Consider the following 22090-nt stretch of genomic DNA (forward strand, 5'->3'; position numbering starts at 1 on the left):
ACAGAGTCGTGCCAGACGTTATTACACACCTAGCATGTTTGTATTGAGTTCCACAGAATAGTATGTGAACTGTAAAGTCACATAAAATATTTATTTTTATCATGTTAAAAATTGAATTGCATAATGTAATTGTTTTATTTTGTTTGCATTTTATTTCATTATAGCTATTTTATATTTGGTACCATTGCATTATTATTGTTAATAATATTATTTTGCAATTTAAGATTTAAATGGCTTTTATAGTCAATAAGATGTTGTGACCTGAAATATTAAGTATATGTTTGTGATATAGCTATAACAAATTTTGTCTTTAACATCTTCTTTAATATTTCGTATATATTTTATATTGTATTTTAATATATTTTACATTTAACTAGAATATATTTTATCCCCAATTGTATGCCAAAAACTGCCATATTATTTGATACTGTTGCTTTGTCATCGGCAAGCATTAAAATAAGTAGTTTTAATTGGCATTTATTGTCGATACACCCTTTTTTGTGTGAGTGTGTGTGTGTGTGTGTGTGTGTGGCGGGGGGGCATGTGTATATGCACTGAGAGAGTTGTCGTGGCATTTACAAAGTGCAAAATAATTATATCAATATATTCTGGAACAGCAGGCTTCATATTTCTGTGCTATAACATTTCCGAGCTAATAGAGGATTGTTAAGGCTTCTCGGAACCACTCCTAGTATTGTCTCATTCTATGGCCAGTGAAATAATACTTTGGCATCCCACGAGATGATTTTCGATGTCGGCACCCGAGGGAAACCCTAATGGTTTTGAGCTCTTAAAAACCCAATCTTTTTTTTTCATTGTGATCTGTCTGTATTTCCTCCATGTGTTCTTGTGTTTTACAGTTTGGATGTCCAGGTTGTGTTGCAGGTCTTTGTATAGACTGAAATGGAGAAGAAAGACTTGAATAAGCGGCTCGAAGGTGATCCACAGCCAGCTTACCTCTCCTCTTGCAAATGTATGACTTTATCTGCCATATTGATTCTTCTCATCATCGGGGTTGTTGTTGGGTTTATGACAGGTAAACTCAATACATTCTTTTTATAGTCATTTGCACAAAGAATCAAAATATTATGATACTGATGGAAACTTAAACCAGCTTTGTTTTCCCCGTTTAGTTTACTTAATACAAGAGGAACATTATTTCATGGAGACGGTGGAACTGCAAGGGCTCAGTTATGATCCAGGACTGAGTGATAAAACATCAGGATTTTATTTAGTTCTGACTGCGACTCTCAAAGAAAAGGTACGACCAGAAGACATGAATATGAGTGTGCACAATTTATTAGTTATTTCAACTTCATATTTCAAACCGAGGTCTGCAGCTGTCTTCACTATTTTACAGATCAGGAATATCTTTAGTGCCTCTGCAGTAGCAAGTCACTTTATTGACTGCCAGATAGTTGCATATGGGTAATTACATTGCTTACATTGCTATGTTTTAATATAATATCTGCTGAAACTGTACTCACTGTCAGACCATCCAACACGTAGATGAGTTTGTTTCAGGTTTGGAGAAATTTTGCATGATATTATTACACCAATGGATCCTCTGCAGTGAATGGGTGCCATCAAAATGAGAGTCCAAAAGACATCACAATAATCTACCATCACAATTTAACTAGAGGAAGTGCTTTAATGATGGAATTGTTTCCGACAAACACACAGATTTTCTTTTTATAAGACATTAACTGATGGACTGGAGTGGATTATTGTGGTGTTTTTTATCAGCTGTTTGGACTCTCATTCTGACGGCACCCATTCACTGCAGAGAATCCACTGGTCATTAAATTTCTCCAAATCTATTTTGAAGAAACAACCCATATTATCTTTGATGGCCCGAGGGTGAGTCAAATATCAGAAAATGTTCATTTCTGTTCACTGAATTATGGAGTTTGATTAAGAGTCTGTGAAATCTTTCAGGAATGGCAACACAAATGTTTTGACAACTCTACGTTTGGTCTTGCGGATCTCTCAAGTCCAGGGGTGTACAGAGAGTTATGTTCAAGGCCTACTCCGCACTGGACTGAAGGCCATGTTGAATGGGAAACCCATCGTTGTCCCAGATTACGGAGAGATCCATGGCATCATCCTTCTTGGTATGCAAGTTTCCCATTTAAAATATAGAAAAGTCAATAATAGTGTAATTTTAACAATTTCTTTTAATTCCAGGGGCAAATGGAAAATCATTAAATGAGATTGGGAATGACATAAGTAAGATATAATTATATTGTTGATCATATTTGAAGGTTTATTGAAAACTCAAGAGTGCTAACATGCCATCGTTCTTTATGGTAGGTATATGTCCTGAAGAAACGTTCCCTTGTGGCAACGGCGAATGCATCACAAAGCTAAATCCAGAATGCGACTTTATCAAGGACTGTGTTGATGGTTCAGATGAAGCCTTTTGTTGTAAGTGTCACCATCTTGCTATTATGTTAACATCTTGCTGTAAGTTTTCTTTTTATAAGTTTTTGCCTTAAGTGAAGGACATTTGACATATTAGTATCAAAAACGTTTAATGGAGTGGCACATGTATTTATAATGGTGCTTGTTAAGGCAAACAACACAATTACCAGGGGTTAGTAATGTGAACAAACCACAAATCCTAAAATTACATAATATTGCTACAGATTTGAATGTTACCTCAAATTGTGAAGCATAATGAGACAATGTGTGCTTTTAGCCATCTATGGATTTCAGCCTGATGGAAAGCAATATTGGTAAAAAAAATAGACTAAAAGATGTAAATAAGCTTTATCTAAGGACAAGAAGATCACAGAGAATAGAAAACATCTATAAACCTACCAAAACAACCTAGAAATCATGTAGAATATCTTACATATATTGGCAGCCAAAGAACACTAGAACTGTGTTGGAGAGTTGCACACTCACACTGTCTTCAGAAGAATCAATCTTATTTAATGTTCCATTTATAGCCTGTGGAACACGTCCAGTCATGGCTAATCGTGTTGTGGGTGGTGAAAACACCCGTCATGGTGAGCTACCCTGGCAGGTCAGTCTCAGACTACACGGTCATCATACCTGTGGCGCATCCATCGTCAACAATCACTGGCTCGTCAGCGCTGCCCATTGTTTTGAAACGTGAGGAAATCGTTCTTGTTAAATCTTCATCAGACCCTCACTAGGCAATTTTTTTTAAAATCTAAATATGTCTTCCTTGTGTACCAAAGAGAAAACGATCCAAAATATTGGACAGCTCTTGTGGGAGCCAATCTAGTCGGTGGAGAGGAGGACGGAGCCACAATAGTGAACATCAAGTCCCTGGTCATCTCTCCAAGCTACGATCCCGTGACCACTGACAGTGATGTGAGCGTGTTGAAGTTGGAAACGCCCTTGACGTTCAGCTCTTATGTTCAGCCAGTCTGTATCCCATCATCCTCTCATATTTTCAGTGCTGGGCAGAACTGCATCGTCTCTGGCTGGGGAGCTCTTAATCAGTTCACCAGTGAGTATGGCTGATGTTGCAGAAAACCAAATATTCTTTGGCTTGAGGTTTTTTAGTGTAACCCCACCCCTACACTGCACCAAACTCAAAACAAACTGTACTCGGTCACTTTACATGTCAATCAGGTGCTCTTTTCTTGCTTGCGTCCTTGGTCTTAATAGGAATCTGTGAAGACCAGTCAAGTCAAAAGTCTGGCTGCTCAAGACTTCCCGTTTTAAGACTTCACCTCTTTGTGCCCGAGCAGATGAAATGCCTTCTACATTACAGAAGGCAATTGTGAAGATCATTGACTCGAACGTTTGCAACAAGTCATCTGTATACAGAGGTACGATTACCCAAAATATGATGTGTGCTGGTTTTCTTCAAGGGACGGTAGACTCTTGTCAGGTAAGGGCGCTAAAAAAAACGCTTGATTTAAAAAGTATTTCAAAATGAATTACACAACTGCTTTAAACGTGGTTTTGTCCTTCAGGGAGATTCCGGAGGACCTCTGGTATGCGAGGTGTCCCCTGGACGCTTTTTCTTGGCTGGTGTGGTGAGCTGGGGAATGGGATGCGCACAGATCAACAAGCCTGGGGTCTATTCCCGCACCACCAAGCTCCGCAACTGGATTCTGAGCTACACCAATACTGCACCAACAATCCAAGTCACCCCCACTGTCCCTAGCATCACAACAACTGCTGTTCACAAAACTAACTCTATAAACACATCTTCAGAGCATGTCAGTAATGATCATAACCCTGCTCCTGGGAACTGCAGTGGTAATTATAACTGTGGCGGAGACATGTGCATCAGCAAGACAAATCCAGAGTGCGACAGAGTCCGTGACTGCCCCAACGATGCAGATGAGAAAAACTGTGGTAAATAATCTCTATCTATAATCTCTACAACAGGGGTGCCCAATCCTGTTTCTGGGGATATACCTTCCAGCAAAGTTTTGCACCAACCCTAATGTGATCCAGATCTTCAAAAACACTTAAGAATTACAAACTGTTGGAACTAAACTTTGCAGCAAGGCACCAAGATTGATCCTAGGATTGGGTGCCCCTGCTCTACAGTAATCCCTTTGGTTTGCACCCACATTAACGAAGTGTGGTTAACTAGCTAGAGTAGACCTTTGTTAGGGTAAATGCCATATTTAACAGTGGATGAAAGAAACAAGGTTGGAGACACAATCCATTCTAAAGGTTGTACTGCCACCAATTTTCACAACCCAGAGTTCTTTTGCACACTGTAAGGATTGCATATTTTCAATCCTGTGTCGGCTGATTGACACCAAGTTGCTAAACTGTACAACCCACTGAACAAAATGTATGTGCATTCCTAACAGCCTTGTTTTCATTGGTGTAAAGGTAAACATGGCTTCTACCCCGACTAAGGTCCATTTATCTAGCTTGAAGAGCAAGAATAAAAGAGTCACTTGATTACTTTGTAGACTGTGGGAATCGTCCAGTCATCGCCCAGAAGAGGAGTATTGATGGCGTCACCGCCTACAGAGGTGAATGGCCGTGGGTGGGCAGTCTGCAGTACCAAGGCACTCACCGCTGTGGAGCTACACTTATCCACTGCAAATGGCTCCTGACCGCAGCTCACTGCTTCAGAGGGTAGTGTACCTTTGATTGACGACTACCCAACATGCGCCAGATCTGGAAAGAGTTGAACAGGGAAGGTTTACTATTCTTTTTTGTGTTTTTTTTTTCATTAATAGTGACCTGGACCCTGCCAGCTGGACTGTAAGTCTCGGCTCGGTCATTTGGTCTGGAGTGGGTGCTCTGGTGATTCCAGTGCAAAGGATCATCCCTCATCCTGCTTTCAATAGCAGCACCATGGACTTCGATGTGGCCCTGGTGGAAATATCCACCCCCACCCCAAAATCCTACACCATCCAGACTGTGTGTTTGCCTTCCCCCTGGCATATCTTCAACAAAAGTATGGAATGCTACATCACTGGATGGGGTGCTATGAGGGAGGATGGTGAGTTTGGGGTCGGTCAAGTTATACTAGTATAAAAACTAGTCATTTTTACACTGGACATTTTGGTGCGGACCCAGGTTTGTGTGGTCAATGCAAAAGCTACCTTCCGAACTAAAGTGTGCACCAAGGAACCTTACTCATGTTTTCCATTTGTTTGAAAAGGGGTCTGGAATTTGACTAATTAATCTTCATACTTTTCATAATGAATGTAAACTCAATCCAAACATGAAATGCCATAATGCTGTAAGTAGACCATTTCCATCATGGGTATGGGTCAGAGTATGAAAACAACACACAAAAGCAGCTCTATACAGTGGGTGTAGAAAATAATCACCCCTATATTTTTTTCCCTGACATGTTGGTGTTTTATCATTCACTTTGATGTTATAAGTTGCACTGAGTACATACAGCTGAATAAAACAAATGGTGAGTCTGCAAAGCAACAAATTGTAACTATTTTAAAGTGGGTTGATTCTTTTCTATACCAAACCCACTGCAATTATTCTACATGAAGTACTGTTCCAAAAAGATATAGACATAATTATGACAAGATATGAACACGATTTGTTTGACAAGGTCTGTTGTGACACAGTCTGTTTATCTCACATAGGAATGATAACCAACTTGCTGCAAAAAGCACAGGTTAGTATCATTGATCAGTTGGACTGCCAGCAAGCTTACAATGCTGAACTTACCAACAACACGATGTGTGCTGGCTCTATGGAAGGAGACGTGGACACGTGTTTGGTGAGTTTCTGCTCAAAGAACTTGTTTCCAGTATTGAAGATTTGGAAAACTCAGCAGTTGCACACTCTTCTTCTTGTAGGAGAAATCTGAATCACTTTTTCTGAAGCCCTGCTGTACTTACCCAACCATACTTAATGCTCCAAGTATTTTTTTACCTTAAAACATCCACCATGCATCTTAAGTTGATAACACAACCCAGCCCAATGTAATTCAACCAAATCCTTGAGTTTTACAGCAGACTTCTGTAACTGTCATACCTTCCATAAACACAGTGGGTCTCATTCATGAAACACGAGCAGAACAAATTTTTGCGTAAATCGCGTGTAAAGTGGTTCTGGCGTAAATTTTCAGATTCATTAAAACGTTCGTATTTTCCAAATGTTAGTTGCTACGAAATAAATCTACACCTGCTCCCAGCCACGTGTAAATAGTGCGTTTAACGTCTGAACGTTTTGCTCATTAATACGGCTGCATTTTAATTCATAATCGGGTACATATTTACACAACATTTTGTAAAAGATATTATATATAGTAATTAATACGGTTTTTCTTTTCACTTCTGGGACTGTTCGATTAACAGATGAAACTCTATTAACAGCATCTGTAATATACTGCCAAGCTTCCTTTTTTTAGGACCTGATACGCCACTATATACGCTTGAAAATAAAACGTGGTGTTTTGAATGAACTTCTGATAAAAAAAAACAACTTCAATTTCCGCAGCTGAGAACTTTTAAGTTTTCATTTGCTTTTGAGAAGACATGTTGAAATCCTTCGTTTGGCGTCATAATATGATGCTCATATATAGTTGTCAGTCGGATTCAATGGGTGGGATTTATGGTAATTGAGAATGAGCGTGCACGCGCGTCCCATTTCGACTGATTGGTATTCATTAACACACACACACATTTCACTATCACATCTGACGTTTACGAAGTTTTTGTGATTCAGGAGAAGAGTTTTCGGGAAGTTCTCTTTACGCGTAAATCACTCACATATTTACTCGTATATTTACGAATGTTTCATGAATGAGACCCAGTGTTCTTGTCTTTGTCTTCAGGGAGACTTAGGGGGCCCTCTGGTGTGCCATGAACCCCAGAGTCGCTGGTTTCTGGCTGGGGTGACCACCTGGGGTCACAGCTGCGGTGGACTTGGCTTCCCGGGAGTTTACACGCAAGTCACGGCTGTCAGAGAATGGATATCTACATACCTCCTTGTTTAAAAATACAATCTAGAAATTTTCTCCACCATCATTCTCACAAGTGACGTGCAGTCGTGTCTCTCAGTTGAAAAGAATGCATGAAACTCAAAAATGGACAAGTTTACCAACCAGTTCATACTGTACAGTTGAAATATGTATTTTTTGGTATTTATTAATAATGCATTCAGGTGTAGGAAGCAGTAGCCATGCTGAAGCCATGAGGTGATTAAACCACGTGGCCTCCACTGAATCACTAGACATTTTTAACGTAAATATTTTTTACGAAAAATAAGTGATGTTCCGATTTGAAAGGCTGCAGATTTCTTGTTGCCCTTCGCTTAAAAATATGTCAAATTAAGAGTTTTTTTTTTTTTAAATGGCGAAATTTGCTCGCCTTGAGTTGGATCAGTTCTGATTAAATGAGATATCACCAGCAGAATTTATTACTACAAATCAAAAAGGGCTTTACTACAAAATGAAGGCGATTCGCTTTGACTTGTTTGATGCATTAAGGCCGGAAACATACACTAGTACACAAACAACAAATCAATACCTAAACCTCACATCAAAAGTCTGTGCCATTGAACAAGATGCTTTTTCTAAGCATTGGTCTACCATAACAGAACTTGAGCAGGTTGTAGAAGACAGTTTGTGGAAATGCATGCTATAGCGCCCCATATGTCAACACTGAGAATGCCACATGTATAATCATGTACTTGTTTAGTGCTTCAGTCCTAATTACCGTAGTACAATTGGTGCTACATCTGTTAAACAATGAACGAATAAACCTTAATAAAAATGCATTCTGTGGTATTTATTTGCATTCCATAAAAACAGCTGGGTGACGATTATACAACATCTGTCTGGACATGTCCTGGTGGAGTTTGCGTCGCAATATTTAATAAAGCAAAGGAAAAGGGGAATTTTGACGCGTGTGTACACAAAGGAAACAGCTTTTACAGGGTTTGCGGTTCTAAACAACCTTACTACTTTTCTTAAAAGACAATGAAACAAATGACGCTACAGCGTCGACACCTGCAGTTTGTCCTTCAGAGAGAAGTAAGAAGGACTGTTCAGTCGCTCTGGTGAAGATAAGTATTGCATAAAAGATGCCTCTGAATTCTCCCCCTCTGGGAATAGAACTAGGTTTGTGAAACAGAGTTGGTAAAGTGAGCCCAACCAATGACAAAAGGCAGACCGATAGTACACTGAATTTGGATTCTGCTCAGGGAATAGATAATAACATAAGGAGGAGTCCACATTTAGCATTGTTTTTAAACCGGATCCAGAAACAGTGGATCAAAAAATCCAGACCAATTCTTTTGTTCTCCCAAATCCTGGCCATCGTTTTAAGCAAATTAAGATTGAAATCTTTTCAATACACAACATTTAATGAAAAAACGTCCTTGTAGAGTCTAAATCCAACCACCTTGTTCCTTCTGAAGCCATCAGCTGATGTTGTGTGAGCCAAGTCTACAAACCAGTGGTGCATTTAGAGACTAGACACCTCTACCTGAGGACTGAGGTAGTACTGGCCACCATCTGCACATCAAATACGTGCCCTTTCCCTCTGTAATCTTGAATTATATGCACGGGAGACCGTGTTCCATGCGTCCATGTAGCGGTCCATGCACATGGCAATGCATTTCTAGAAAAAACAAAAGGCAAACAAATTAACAGGGTTTAGATGTTGTTGGTTTTTTATTGAATAAAGGAAGCATTTTCCCCACCTGTTCGGAGTTGTCCAATGTGCTTCCTGGTTTGCCAATGCACTTCTTGAAGCATTTATCAGTCATTCTCTGCAATGCAGGACACATGCCATTAGAAATGCATTGTATAATAGTTTTTTTTAAATAAGCGATACCTTGAAGAATCAATAAAGTACTACAGCAGTATCATACAGTGATGGTGTAGTATTTACTTTAAAACAATTCAGGCAGAAATTTCTAATACATTTAACAAAAACTTACTAAGAAAAATGACATTTTGAAGCAAAGTGAAATCATACTATGGTCCTCCAAATTATACCACGCCTTCCCCACGGTAGATTTCTATTAATCCATATATTAAGCAATATAAAATATGAAAAACTACCCAATACATGACTCTGAAAAACAGACTTACTAGAACACTATTTAACATCTTAAGAGGTTAAAGTCACTGACCTGCAGCAGCTCTTGCGCGTTTGCAACAGCAATCTGAACTTTGACCTGCTCCATTATAGTGCCAGAGTCTATTTTACCAGACGAGGAGCCCGAGGAGAAATCTGAACCGAAACTGTCCATTTTACACACTTATAGATCTAATGACAGTGACACACTGGATTCGAGTAAGTGTAGCTTCGGTACATGTGATAATTTTGCCCTTGAGATGAACCGGAAGCGCTCCGGAAAACATCCTGACTGCTTGCTTATGGGAAATGTAGTTTTTTATTACAGTAAAACTAAACAACAACAATAACAAAGTATACAACTAAAATAGCATAACTAAAAGCATAACTAGATGAATTTTAAACGACAAAAATATTCAGCTTTTAAACGATTTATATATATATATTTTTTAAAGATATCAATAGCATATAAATATTTATTAGTTTGCAATTTGGTACAAATATCTGTTTACAATGTGTGTGTGTGGGTGGGTGTGTCTATTTTTTTTTCATGTTTTCACAATATGTGTGGCGAAAACAGACTTTTTTTATATATATATATATATATATATATATATATATATATATATATATATATATATATATATATATATATATATATATATATATACTATTATGCCAAAACAGGTTACTACACGTTTACTATAATAAAGCCATGGTTCATTTCCTTTAAACAGCCATTAAAACATCTCAAAATTGGATAAACCAAGATACAATGACTCATGAACTTACCATGATATCACTATTTATTTTCGCGTTTAAGTAACTTTTATACAACAGATTCAATATTTTCTCTATATTTCTTTACTTAAAAAATACAGAAAAATGGCATATTATATTATATTAAGATTATTTCTCAAAGCAGTCAACGATTCAACGTTAAGAAGGTTGAAGTGACAGGAGTTTAGGTCGACAAAGCAGTAACGTTACATTTAATCATGTTCGTATATTGTGTATATATATATATATATATATATTTTCGCATTATTGCAATATGGTTCCGTCCAGTATGTGGCGCCACATTCCCACAGGTAGGTTTTTTTTTTCAGTGACTTAAGTTATTTATAAAAAAACATACATTTAAAGAAATAAGACATTAAAACGATATCATAATATTGTCTAAACGTCTAAAGCCATAACAGGCAGTGCAAGCTGATAGTGTAAAACCTGCCAGTAGGATTTCGTCAGGAAAGTCAGATATAAGTGTTATTGAAGACTATTTAAACGGCATTGTGACAGTAACGGCTGTGTTTAAGCTCTAATAACTCTATTAGACTTTAACACTGAGTGTGGCAGGGGTCTGACAGTAATTGTACTGTAAGTGTTCACTTATTTACAGTACAAGTAGTGTTGTCTGTACAACAACCTTTCTGAGGATGAAAGAAAAATGCTAAGAATAACACACGCCCTTCTTGTTGGCATAATTGTGATGGAAAGCAAACAGTGGATTGACACTAAATACCATAATGAAAAAGACTCAATGCACTGTGTATAGTATACAATGGTACTTGTTTGATTTTTACAATTAAAATATTTTAATTTTTATATAATTATTATTAATAAATCTGCTATTTTGGTCTTAAGTTCGACAAAAATGTTTAAAAATGTGCATGGATCCACCATGCACTGTTTCAGTTTCGCTCACACTGACGTGTGCATGATCACTCATTCTCCGAAACACTTCTGAGTGCTATTAAAACGTCCTAAAATCACCTCCCTTGTCAGGATTGGACATTTAAGAGGAGGAGCGACTGGGATCTACGCTACACGCTCACTCACAGCTCAAATCACAGTAGTGATGTTCGCCAGCAGCGTGTAACAGGCAGATCTCGCAGACTTCAGATTGATCTCATCACGAGAAATGCTACTACTGAAAGCTTTCAGTCTAGAGAGACGTCTTAAAGTGACACGCGTCCTTTAAATTCGAACGCATACTGTACAAGTCCGTGCGTGAAAAGGAAATAAGGTAAAGTCATTCTACTTCTGGTTATGAAACACAGTGCTACAATATACGAACATGTATAGATTAAATGTAACGTTACTGCTTTGTAGACCTAAAATCCTGTCACCTCAACTTTCGCTTTAACGTTGAATCTTTGACGCTTTGAGAAATAATCTTAATATAATATAATATGCCATTTTTCTGTATATTTTTTTAAGTAAAGAAATATAGAGAAAATATAGAATCTGTTGTATTAAAAGCGAAAATAAATCAAGTATTTTAATGTTAACCAAAGTTCATTTAAAATTCATACTGAATTCGAACGCATTATTTTTCTAAAGACAGTAATTTTTTAAACAACAAATATAGAAACTAAGGCATTTTATTGACACCATGGTAAATTCATGAGTCATTGTATCTAGGTCGATCCAATTTTGAGATGTTTTGGTGGCTGTTTAAAGGCTTTCTGAAGAAAATTAACCATGGTTTTATTATAGTAAAAGTAACCTGTTTTGGCTTATTGATTACAATTTGTATAACCACAGTTTTACTACAAATACCTAGGTTAAAAAATATGGTTAGTGTAGCAACACCATGGTTAAAATTTGTGGTTTAACTATAGTAACCATGTTTTTTTTTTTTTTTTAGTTTTATTTGTAGTTAATTTTCGAAAGGGTAGGTTGTTGTTGTTTGCAGTGAGAATGTATTTAAAAGTCGCCAAAAACATATAAATTTAGATTTTTTCCCAGCTTTCATTTTCATTCACTATCGTACTGACGGTAGACAGTCAAGTTTCATACTGCTGTGCAGTGTTTGATTGTTTTATGCATAAGCAAAATGATGAAATTATAGCTAAGAGCAGTAACTTGGTATGTCTCAAGGTAAACGGAAAGCTGTAATATTTTATTGCTGTTTAACAAACGATTATGGGTTTACTGCCGTCCAAGGAGATGGTTGCTTCCAAGTGTAATTGCCCTAACTATTATATATCCACCGTCTAATTATATGTTAAGGAGTCTTAAACACTGCTGAACAATAGGCCTTCAGAGTAATATCAAATGAACATACATGGATGATATAAGATGTTAATACTTTATCACAAGGGGTCTGAAAAGAAATTGTTGTTTTTTTGTCTTTTATCTAGTTTAAAGATGTCTGTCAGTAATCACGAGAACCGAAAGTCGAGGTCAAGCTCTGGGTCCATGAACATCCAGCTATTCCACAAGACATCACATGCAGACAGCCTGCTTATCCAACTCAACCTCCTCCGCAAGCGACGTGTCTTCACGGATGTAGTCCTGCGTGCTGGAAATCGAGCATTTCCATGCCACCGTTTGGTCCTGGCTTCATGTAGCCGCTATTTTGAGGCCATGTTCAGCGGCGGTCTGAAGGAGAGTCGAGATGCTGAGGTCAACTTCCATGACTCTTTGCATCCGGAGGTTTTGGAGCTCCTCCTAGACTACGCCTACTCCGCCCGGGTGATCATCAACGAGGAAAATGCAGAATCTTTGCTGGAGGCTGGCGACATGCTCCAGTTCCACGACATCCGTGTCGCCGCTGCAGAATTTCTGGAGAAGAATCTGCATCCGTCTAACTGCCTCGGAATGATGCTTCTGTCCGATGCTCATCAGTGTCAGAGGCTGTATGAACTTTCTTGGCGAATGTGTCTGGCTAATTTTGCTAATCTGTACCACACTGAAGACTTCCTAAGCTTGCCCAAAGATAAAGTTCAAGAGCTTGTTTTCAGTGAGGAGCTGGAGGTTGAGGATGAATGTATTGTGTACGAGGCTGTTATTGACTGGGTTAAAGCAGACATCGGAAGGAGACACCTTGATCTCCCAGACCTCTTGCGTTGCATTCGACTCGCCCTGCTCCCGGAAACCTACCTCCTAGAGAACGTCGCTTCTGAAGAGCTTGTCATGGGACACAAGGTGGGCCGTGAGATTGTGGAAAACGCTGTCCGTTGCAAAATGAAGATCTTGCAGAATGACGGCGTTGTCACAGGCTTCTGCGCCCGACCCCGAAAAGTCAGCCAAGCTCTTCTGCTTCTAGGAGGCCAAACGTTCATGTGCGACAAAGTATACATGATTGATCACAAGGCAAAGGAGATTACTCCCAAAACAGACCTTCCTAGCCCTCGCAAAGAGTGTAGTGCTTGCGCAATTGGCTGTAAAGTATATGTCACAGGTGGTCGCGGGTCTGAAAATGGGGCTTCAAAAGACGTTTGGGTCTACGACACCTTGCATGACGAATGGTCCAAGGCTGCACCGATGCTCGTCGCTAGATTCGGACATGGTTCAGCAGAACTTGACCACAGCCTGTATGTAGTAGGTGGACACACGTCACTTGCAGGGTCGTTCCCTGCGTCCCCATCGGTGTCTCTCAAACAAGTGGAGCAGTACAACCCCCAATCCAACAAGTGGACACTAGTTGCCCCTCTCCGAGAGGGTGTGAGCAATGCTGCTGTTGTAGGGGCCAAAAACAAACTCTTTGCTTTCGGAGGGACTAGTATCAACACGGACAAGTATCCCAAGGTTCAGTGCTTCGACCCCTGTGAGAACAGGTGGACTGTCCCGGCCACTTGTCCTCAGCTCTGGCGTTACACAGCGGCAGCAGTTGTTGGGAACCATGTTGTGGTCATTGGTGGAGATACTGAGTTCTCCGCGAGCTCCGCGTACCGCTTCAATAGTGAGACGTTCCAGTGGACCAAGTTTGGTGACGTGACTTCCAGGAGAATCAGCTGTCATGCAGTGGCGTCAGGGAATCGCCTCTATGTGGTCGGGGGCTACTTTGGGGCACAGAGGTGTAAAACCTTGGACTGCTATGACCCGTCAACAGACTCATGGGATAGTATAACAAGCATACCATACTCGCTTATCCCAACAGCATTTGTCAGCACCTGGAAGTACCTCCCATCTTGAAGAAAATGTGTCTCTTATTTGGTGAGTACTGTCCAATTGACAACATTTTCCTTGACTTCAAGCCCTCTCAGATGTACAAAGCAGTAGTTTGTTGATGAAAAATATCTTACTGTAATTAGTGCTGTTGGGTGTCAAATAAAGATTACGTTTTCCTTAATAGTTCGAAAAGGAATGTGGCACAAATTACAGAGTAAAACACATCTCTCTGGGGTGTGCAGACTTTTCCCAATGCTTCCAGCTAGAATAGTATCAGGTTCATGCTTGTAGTTCTGCCTATGGCAAGTCCTGTACCGTTTTTGCACATTGCTCCACTGAAACACCGTATGGTTTTGCTTCCCTGAGTTGTTTACAAATCCTCCGTCTTTTCTTTTAAGTACATGTCAGGGTTATTGTTCTCTCTAGGACACACAGTAGCCAGACAGATAACAAACTCAAATAATGGCCGATGATGTTTAGAGAAGGTGTGTTTATTTGACATAGAGGCCTAACGTTTGGCAGGAAGATTCAAGAATGGAGACTTGGGCCTTTCAACTTGTCAGAATGCATCTTAACCTCTTTATTTGTTGTAAAAGGCCTTTGCTTGAAGAATTCTTGAGTGACTCTCGCTAGTTCAGCTTCTAAAACAACTCGTCTTGTTTAGCACCCTCGCAGCTTACAGAGGGCTCAGTGCTCACTTAATGGAAGGATGCCTAGGGGAACTGCTGTTTGCCCTTTCTCAATAATAAACAGATGGTTTGGGTGGAGACAGGCAGAAGAGAGGCCCCAGATCTGCAAAGCTGCAGCTGTCAAGTCCGTTTTATCCTTCTTTGGGAGTGCAAATGGTGCAGTTCCAGCTCTTTTGAATGCCATTAATTTGCCGTTGATTTTTTTTGCACAGAATAGCTTTGTCAGAAACGGCGAGCAAGGCATGTGGAATAGGGTGCAGCTATATTTTGCACCATTTGGCAGCCAGCAGCCTAAAACTAAAAATACACATTGCTTCAGAAGCTGCCATCCCATAACAGGGCGATGGATGCACATAGAGAAAATCTCCTTCTCTTTGATGTTCACTTCTTTCACAAACCGACTTCCAGTACGCTTTATGAATATGCGTTGCAACAAAGATGCAGATATCTCGGAAAATTTCTCACCAGTCATTCATGCCCATTTAAATACAGATACATTTCCTTCGTATTATCACTGGATATCAGTGCTGTGAGTCACTTTTGACTTTGACTTGGTGTAGTTAACCACTGAGATATTCGGTGGAATGCGGTTCTCTCAACATACTTGGTATGAATCTTGGGATAGAAAGACATGGGTTGTCTGTATTTAGTCAACGCGAGAAACGCGAGCGACGCGCTCCCTTTCATAATCTAAACAGTGGACGCAAGCGTCACGGGCGATGCGTGTATGCAATACACCGCTCACGCAACAGGGGGTAGTAGAGTCGGGTGATATTAGTAGAGTCGGGTGATATTCAGATCACAATGGCAACTGAAGAGGAGTGTATTCTGTTGCTGATTTTACATCGGCGGCAACAAAGGCAACGCAGAGATAGACGGTGGGAAGTTCGCATAATTTTTCCTCTTCGCCCGCCATTGTATTCAAACCTTCTTCTTCTGTAAACACAATATACTTGAATTAATGTACAATACTTGCAATGTCGCCCCCACCGACAATGCATAGTATTGCGTGCATCGGCGCGTATCAAAAACTAGACACAAAAAAAGACGACACATTTGGCTACGCACCGACGCATAATGGCGGCCGAAGCGTAACGATGCGTAGCCTCGGGGACGCATATGCGTACAGATGCGTTGACTATGAAACGGCCCTAACTCGTACAATGATTGGTTTCCTATGTTGATGTATGTAGCCACACAGCTAACATAGCATCAATACCTCAAGGCTAACATGAATTATTGCCACAAAACTCTTCTTAGACCACTTGGGTTATGTTTGAAATGGCATGCTAGCATACTTTTCTTGCAGTATTTAGTTTGTGTACATCACTTGTCAATATGTGAATTATAAAACTGTGTATCCCACAACGCACTGCGCTTGATTTGCTCTTCAATGGGTACAGTTTTCATGTGTTCAGGCAACTTTTATGTTTTCTAGCTGGCAAGACCAGTAATCCAAACTGTAACATGATCTCCAGGGAGGAAGTTATCAAGATCTTCTCATTCTTTGGTCTCGCAGAGCAGTTTGTCATAACTGGCACTCTTCCAATATACACCATCTCTGTTTGTTTTGTACGACACACCTGATCTAGGTCAAGGGTCGGTTCCTGGCTCTCAGGACAGCGTTATTATCCACAGGGTGGACCAGAGTGACCCTCACAGTCAATACTAATGTTTACTAGTTTACTAATGTGCACCTTTTAAGAAGCCATTCGAAACGCTACCAAAAAAGATCCTTTATTTTGGCACGTGTCTAGTCTTTCTTACTGACATGTGCATAAAGTCACCGCATCCAACTCAGCCCTTGCAGCTCGGCTGCATCTGCATAAAGTTAATGGATATATTTTTCCGTCCTTTGTTCATGGAAGAAAGACCTGCGGAAAGAAATCGAATAATATAAAGGCCTCAATTTGGTTCGGAGCCACAAACAGATCAAACGGGTCATTCAGCCGGGAATGCACTTGGTGTAATTAATCAGAACTGCATAATATACATAGAACAGAAGAGGGGAAAGGGTTGCGATCCGCATACAAACACAGTCTTTGTTTTTCAAGCCGGGGGCGCTTTGATCGAAAATACATTTTTGATCAGATCAGTTAGAGTTCAGTTCTGCAAAAAATAAATAAAATAAGTTATGCAAAAGAAAATGGCTGTGAGGTTTAAGCTGCCATCCCATCATCCTGTGATTTATGTGTTAACCCGCACACTCTTGCTCATTAGTAAACATTGCCAGAATATTGAGAGGCGGAGCATAATGCACAGCAAAGGGCATCTCCTAATAAATAAAGTGCTGATTGGGATCGATCTGTTAGAGGAGCAGATCACAGATCAGTCAGCGCAGAAGTTTACACAGCTGCCATTAATTCACCCCATGACCCTCATTACAGGAAAGAGCTAGAGCCAAACCACTGCTTAATCATCTAGCTGTGCTGCAGAAATATTTAGTAGTATTATTTAAGTTTTATTAAGGGTTATAAAGAAGCAAACGATTAAATGGGAATGATACATATTTATTATTCACATTGATTTATTTACATCAGACTTTAGTAAAAAGCAAAACAATGGGTGGAAATAATTTACTTGGATAATGTTTAGAAAATGTTTCAATAAATGTTTTGCTTGCTTTTTTCTTAAATGTTCACTATTAATCATGACAATTATTGTTTTCACAATTTTTTTAAAGAAATACATTTATATGAGTGATACATTTCTTATTTATCAATCAAACAAATAAATAACGTTTTATTTATTTTGTAAAAACATAATATATAATGTCCAGGCAAGTTAGATAAACCTCAACTCCATTAAACCATTAAATAAATATTAGTTTATTTATGTCTTGGCATTATTTTACTAATGTTTTTTTTTTTTGTACTTAAATTTGATAGATTTATATATTATATATTATATTATATTATATTATATTATATTATATTATATTATATATTTATTTGCAAGTAGTACAAAACTACTAAAAATAAATTCATTTATTTTATATATTTTTTGGTATAATTCCTATTTTCACCATTTATTGATTAATAACAAATGATTAATAAAATAACATTGCATTTACATTGTATTTATTATTTATTCTGTAAAAATAAATGTTAAAAATTAAGTAAAAATAAGTGCTTAAAAACAACTAAAAAGTGAGATTAGCAAAATAAAATATAATAAACGCCCTTAAAAATAAAAGCCTTTTTTTTCCTTAATATTTTAGAGTGCATAGTTGACTGCCTAATAAAACATGGTAATGAATTCCAGAGATTGGAAGAATGAAGTAGATGTAATAAAGACAAATAAGGTGGTTTTCAGTTTATGGCTGCGCTAGGTGATGAAAACAAGAGCATAAAATCTATTAAACACAAGCTGATTGAATCCCGGGCATGTGTTTGGGTCTTTAGACTCGCTTTAGTGGTCACCTGTGCTGCTGCTGCTTTGGGACGGGTGAGACCACTGATGCTGATGGATGAACACTTACACAACACTGAGAAGTTCACTTCACCCAAGCCTCTGTGTGGTGTGTGTAGCATTGCTTCTAACGTCTTAAATGAAAGTGTCTCTGCCACGTCCCACAAATAACACAAAGGTATGAAATACAGTATGCTTACGTTTAAATATAACCGGCTCTGAAGCTGCTGTACTCATGAAACGCTGATCTCTCTCGGGTAGTATTTTTAATGCTGCTGGAGTGTTGATCGTGTCAACAGCGGAAAAACAGACACCGTGTCCAGAGAGGATGCAGTATTATTACTTCTTAACATTGGTGTTATTACTTTTATGACAATAAATGATTATTTTATATATCTGCAATTCATTTGCCATGTTTCTCTCTAGATACTGGTTTTCATTTTGCTAATGCATCGGCACAGATAAAATACACTCTTAATAAGTCAAATGTTCAAAAACTCATCTGAAGGAAGAGCCTGTTTTATAGGTTTTGGAAAAAACAGGTTGGGAAAGTGGAAATTAGGCACAAGTGAACTTCCATTACCTGCATGTTTTAGGGGATGAAACACATTGAACAGGGCAAGAACAATTTTAAAGTACATGTTTGAACTCAAGTTTCTCAACTAATGTAAAGGATTGTAGGTGATCCATGTGGAGTTCAACATGTGTAACCCATTCCCTGTTTTTCCATCCTCAGATCTTCCGATGTTCTTTTGGAATGTGGCTCAGTTCCCCCCCACAAGGTCTGGGAATGCCGGGGGAGGCATTTTACTAGTCTTGTTCACAATCACATGGACCTTGCGCTGGAAACCAAGCCTTAGGTCGGTCAAGTGTCTAACTTTGTCAACCGGAGCCCGTCCCAGCACACCGCAGTCCTGACGGAGAGATGCAGAAAGCATTGTGAACACATTTGTACATAAACTTACTAGGCATAACTCTTTAAAACAGGTTATTTTTAGCCTGAGGTTCCATGCTTCAGCATCTTGCTCACTCACATGGATCCTGCACAGTCATAAATTAAGCAATAATTAACCCTTGCCTCTGGTTACTCTCTTTAGCGTATGAAACTGGGCTCATTGTGCTCTTAGTAGACTTGGGTGGCCTTTGAAAGAGAAAAAGGAAGACAGAGTTGTTGAATAACTAGTTAGGCTTTTGTATAGAATGTTTATTTTTTATTGTTGAATATTTTTTCTTTTTTTCATTAGAATATTAAAAACACTTCTCTGATTAGCACTGTATTCTTGTTATAAAAGTACTAGACAAATAGCGAGGCTGGGCTAATAGACAAGTTTGGGTGGTGAGTCACCCCCAAATGATAAGATATTAAGTCTGTTTTTAAATGGGATGCATTGTGGTATTATTTTCAAGCCAATTAAAGCAGATTCTCATTACCGTAATGCAAACATGTCATTACCTTCTTGGAAAAGAACAAGAATGTAATTTTTTTTAAATTGTCAAGTATTTAAGCATATCCAGATTTGAATTGAAACTACTTAAAATAAATACTTAAAAATCCTAGGCAAATTACGGTAATGAGGAAAATGCTCTTAATTGTTGTGAAATTAATGTCAATGTCATGTGAAAAAAGAAGAAACGAGTAAGAAGTAATATTTTGCATTAAAAATATGAAGCCTAGTTTTAAATAGTTTGCATCATGACATTATTTTCAGGGCCATTAAAGCACATTTCCTCCCTAAATTCTCATTACCGTAATGCAAAAAACCATTACCATAATGCCAAAAAAAAGAAATGTATTTCATATTATCGAAAGTCATATGCAGATTTTAATAGTAAAAATAAAAATAAAAAAATAAATACTTAATCCTGGACAAATTATGGCAATGAGGAAAATGCATTTTCTTATTGCAAAATGTAATTTCTTATTTCTATCTTCTTTTTTCCGCATTGTAACATTTTAGTGATAATCACTAAAATGTTACAATGCGGAAAAAAGAAGATAGAAATAAGAAATTACATTTTGCATAAAGAAAATTAAGGCTGGTTTTAGATTGTTTGTATTATGGATTTATTTTCAGGGCAGTTAAAGCATATTTGTTACCCAAATTATCATTACTGTAATACAAAAAAAAAGTTTTTACCATAATGAAAAAAAACAAAAAAATAAACGTGCATTTGAATTAAAAAACAAAAGCATGGTAATAAAGTAAAATGTTTTAGTTGTCAAGAAAAATTCACAATGAAAAAAATTATAATAATATTTTGCATGAAGACAATAAATATTTTTTAATTGTTTAGATTGCATTTTTTCAAGGCAATTAAAGCAGATTGTCCTCCCAAATTCTCATTACTGTAGTGCAAAAAGAGTCGTTAAAAACAAGAATATATAATATGTTATTATTGTATTCAGCTTAAAATAGGCTTCATTTTCTTTCTACAAAATATTACTTGTCACTCAACTGTAGGATAACTTGTAGTTAACAATGTGAATGACATTCGCTTAGTTTTTAAGGTGGTTAAACTACTAAAGCTGTGGATTCCTTAATGGTTTTGTGCCAAATCTTCAATATACAGTTTTCAAAGTGTCAAAAAAACTAACAAACTTCTTAAATTATGTTGCCATACATGAAGCTTTGATTATGCTTTATTATTGTATGTATATTTGTACACAGTATATTGTATTATTTTAAGTAGATTTTGCACATTTTGTCCTCCTCACTGTCGAACGGTCATCTACTCTCATAAGAGTGTTTTTCTTAAACGTCTTTAGAATGTGTTGCCTGAAGCCAAAGAAAGCAGCACAGATAGAAACATGTTACCAGCTAAACATTGCTTCATTATGAAATGTTTGATATTTTGTGTTGTGAAATGTCTTAAAATTTTTGATATCACTGATTCCTGTTCAGCTTTTTGTACATTTAATGCCAAATATTATTGTTTCTAACTTCTGTCAGTCATACAGTAGAGTGTACTGAAGACATTTTTTTAATAAACTGTCTGTGAAAATGCTAAGCACATGTTTTTGTTTTGTTTTGTAGAGTGAGAATTGGATTAGTGGATTGAGAAGGAATGTCTCGCACCTTTCTTAACTTGTTAGATATGCTGGAGTTTTGAAATTGTTGGTCACACCCAGTCAATTTCAACCGCAGTGATTTCCAGCCCCTCCAGAAACTGGAGAGTAAAGTTCAGTTTCTCTGCTCAAACTTTATGACTTCATGTTGCTATTTTAGCTTAGAGGTGGTCTTCTTCAGACACGACTCTAGAAAAGGTGTGTGTTCATGTCATGGCACCAGCCTCGTTCCCAAGCAGGTGTTGGGATGTTGGAAATGCCAACGAATGGCATTGAGACTCCAGACTGCGATCCTTTGCCCAGATGGTAGGGAAGAGATCTGTCTGTTAAACAAAGAGACATAAATGCAGTCAAACTACTGTTTATTGCAGTAGTGTGCATTTATAACAAAAATACCAAATTTCTTTCAGATGAACTTTGGAGAAACTGTCCAGATGTTGTATGTATTCACCGCTGGTGAGCAAGTGATGTGATGCTAAACGTCTCCAAATCTTTTCTGTTGATTAAAC

At 38.1% G+C, this 22090-nt stretch overlaps 3 protein-coding genes across 3 annotated transcripts; 2 read left to right on the plus strand and 1 right to left on the minus strand.

The window, feature by feature from the left end:
• The first annotated feature begins 903 nt into the window (after nt 1-903).
• Nucleotides 904-7820, plus strand: LOC127943392 (transmembrane protease serine 9-like). The gene is made up of 14 exons (XM_052539861.1): nt 904-1036; nt 1134-1261; nt 1361-1428; nt 1939-2114; nt 2188-2229; nt 2314-2427; nt 2955-3120; nt 3210-3484; nt 3729-3871; nt 3957-4344; nt 4920-5088; nt 5193-5458; nt 6069-6205; nt 7265-7820. Exons 1-14 carry the CDS (start codon nt 904-906, stop codon nt 7424-7426), a joined length of 2367 nt encoding a protein of 788 aa, XP_052395821.1. The 3' UTR covers nt 7427-7820.
• Nucleotides 7821-8198: 378 nt separating this feature from the next.
• On the minus strand, nt 8199-9792 carry LOC127943391 (mitochondrial import inner membrane translocase subunit Tim13). The gene is made up of 3 exons (XM_052539860.1): nt 9571-9792; nt 9136-9204; nt 8199-9053 (listed from the first exon to the last, which is right to left on the minus strand). Exons 1-3 carry the CDS (start codon nt 9688-9690, stop codon nt 8955-8957), a joined length of 288 nt encoding a protein of 95 aa, XP_052395820.1. The 5' UTR covers nt 9691-9792; the 3' UTR covers nt 8199-8954.
• Nucleotides 9793-11276: 1484 nt separating this feature from the next.
• On the plus strand, nt 11277-20458 carry LOC127942530 (ectoderm-neural cortex protein 1). The gene is made up of 3 exons (XM_052538303.1): nt 11277-11541; nt 12662-14459; nt 19251-20458. Exon 2 carries the CDS (start codon nt 12669-12671, stop codon nt 14436-14438), a length of 1770 nt encoding a protein of 589 aa, XP_052394263.1. The 5' UTR covers nt 11277-11541; nt 12662-12668; the 3' UTR covers nt 14439-14459; nt 19251-20458.
• The last annotated feature ends 1632 nt before the right edge of the window (nt 20459-22090 follow it).

The sequence above is a fragment of the Carassius gibelio genome, chromosome A22 (assembly GCF_023724105.1).
Source record: "Carassius gibelio isolate Cgi1373 ecotype wild population from Czech Republic chromosome A22, carGib1.2-hapl.c, whole genome shotgun sequence".
NCBI classification, from domain to species: domain Eukaryota; kingdom Metazoa; phylum Chordata; class Actinopteri; order Cypriniformes; family Cyprinidae; genus Carassius; species Carassius gibelio.

Coding starts and splice junctions, on each gene's coding strand:
- LOC127943391 (XM_052539860.1), bottom strand. CDS start 9,690: ATGGACAGTTTCGGTTCAGATTTCTCCTCGGGCTCCTCGTCTGGTAAA. Junction 9,205..9,570: donor ACGCGCAAGAGCTGCTGCAG/GTCAGTGACTTT, acceptor CCTGCATTGCAG/AGAATGACTGATAAATGCTT. Junction 9,054..9,135: donor CATTGGACAACTCCGAACAG/GTGGGGAAAATG, acceptor TGTTTTTTCTAG/AAATGCATTGCCATGTGCAT.
- LOC127942530 (XM_052538303.1), top strand. CDS start 12,669: ATGTCTGTCAGTAATCACGAGAACCGAAAGTCGAGGTCAAGCTCTGGG.
- LOC127943392 (XM_052539861.1), top strand. CDS start 904: ATGGAGAAGAAAGACTTGAATAAGCGGCTCGAAGGTGATCCACAGCCA. Junction 2,230..2,313: donor TGAGATTGGGAATGACATAA/GTAAGATATAAT, acceptor TCTTTATGGTAG/GTATATGTCCTGAAGAAACG. Junction 3,121..3,209: donor GCTGCCCATTGTTTTGAAAC/GTGAGGAAATCG, acceptor TGTGTACCAAAG/AGAAAACGATCCAAAATATT.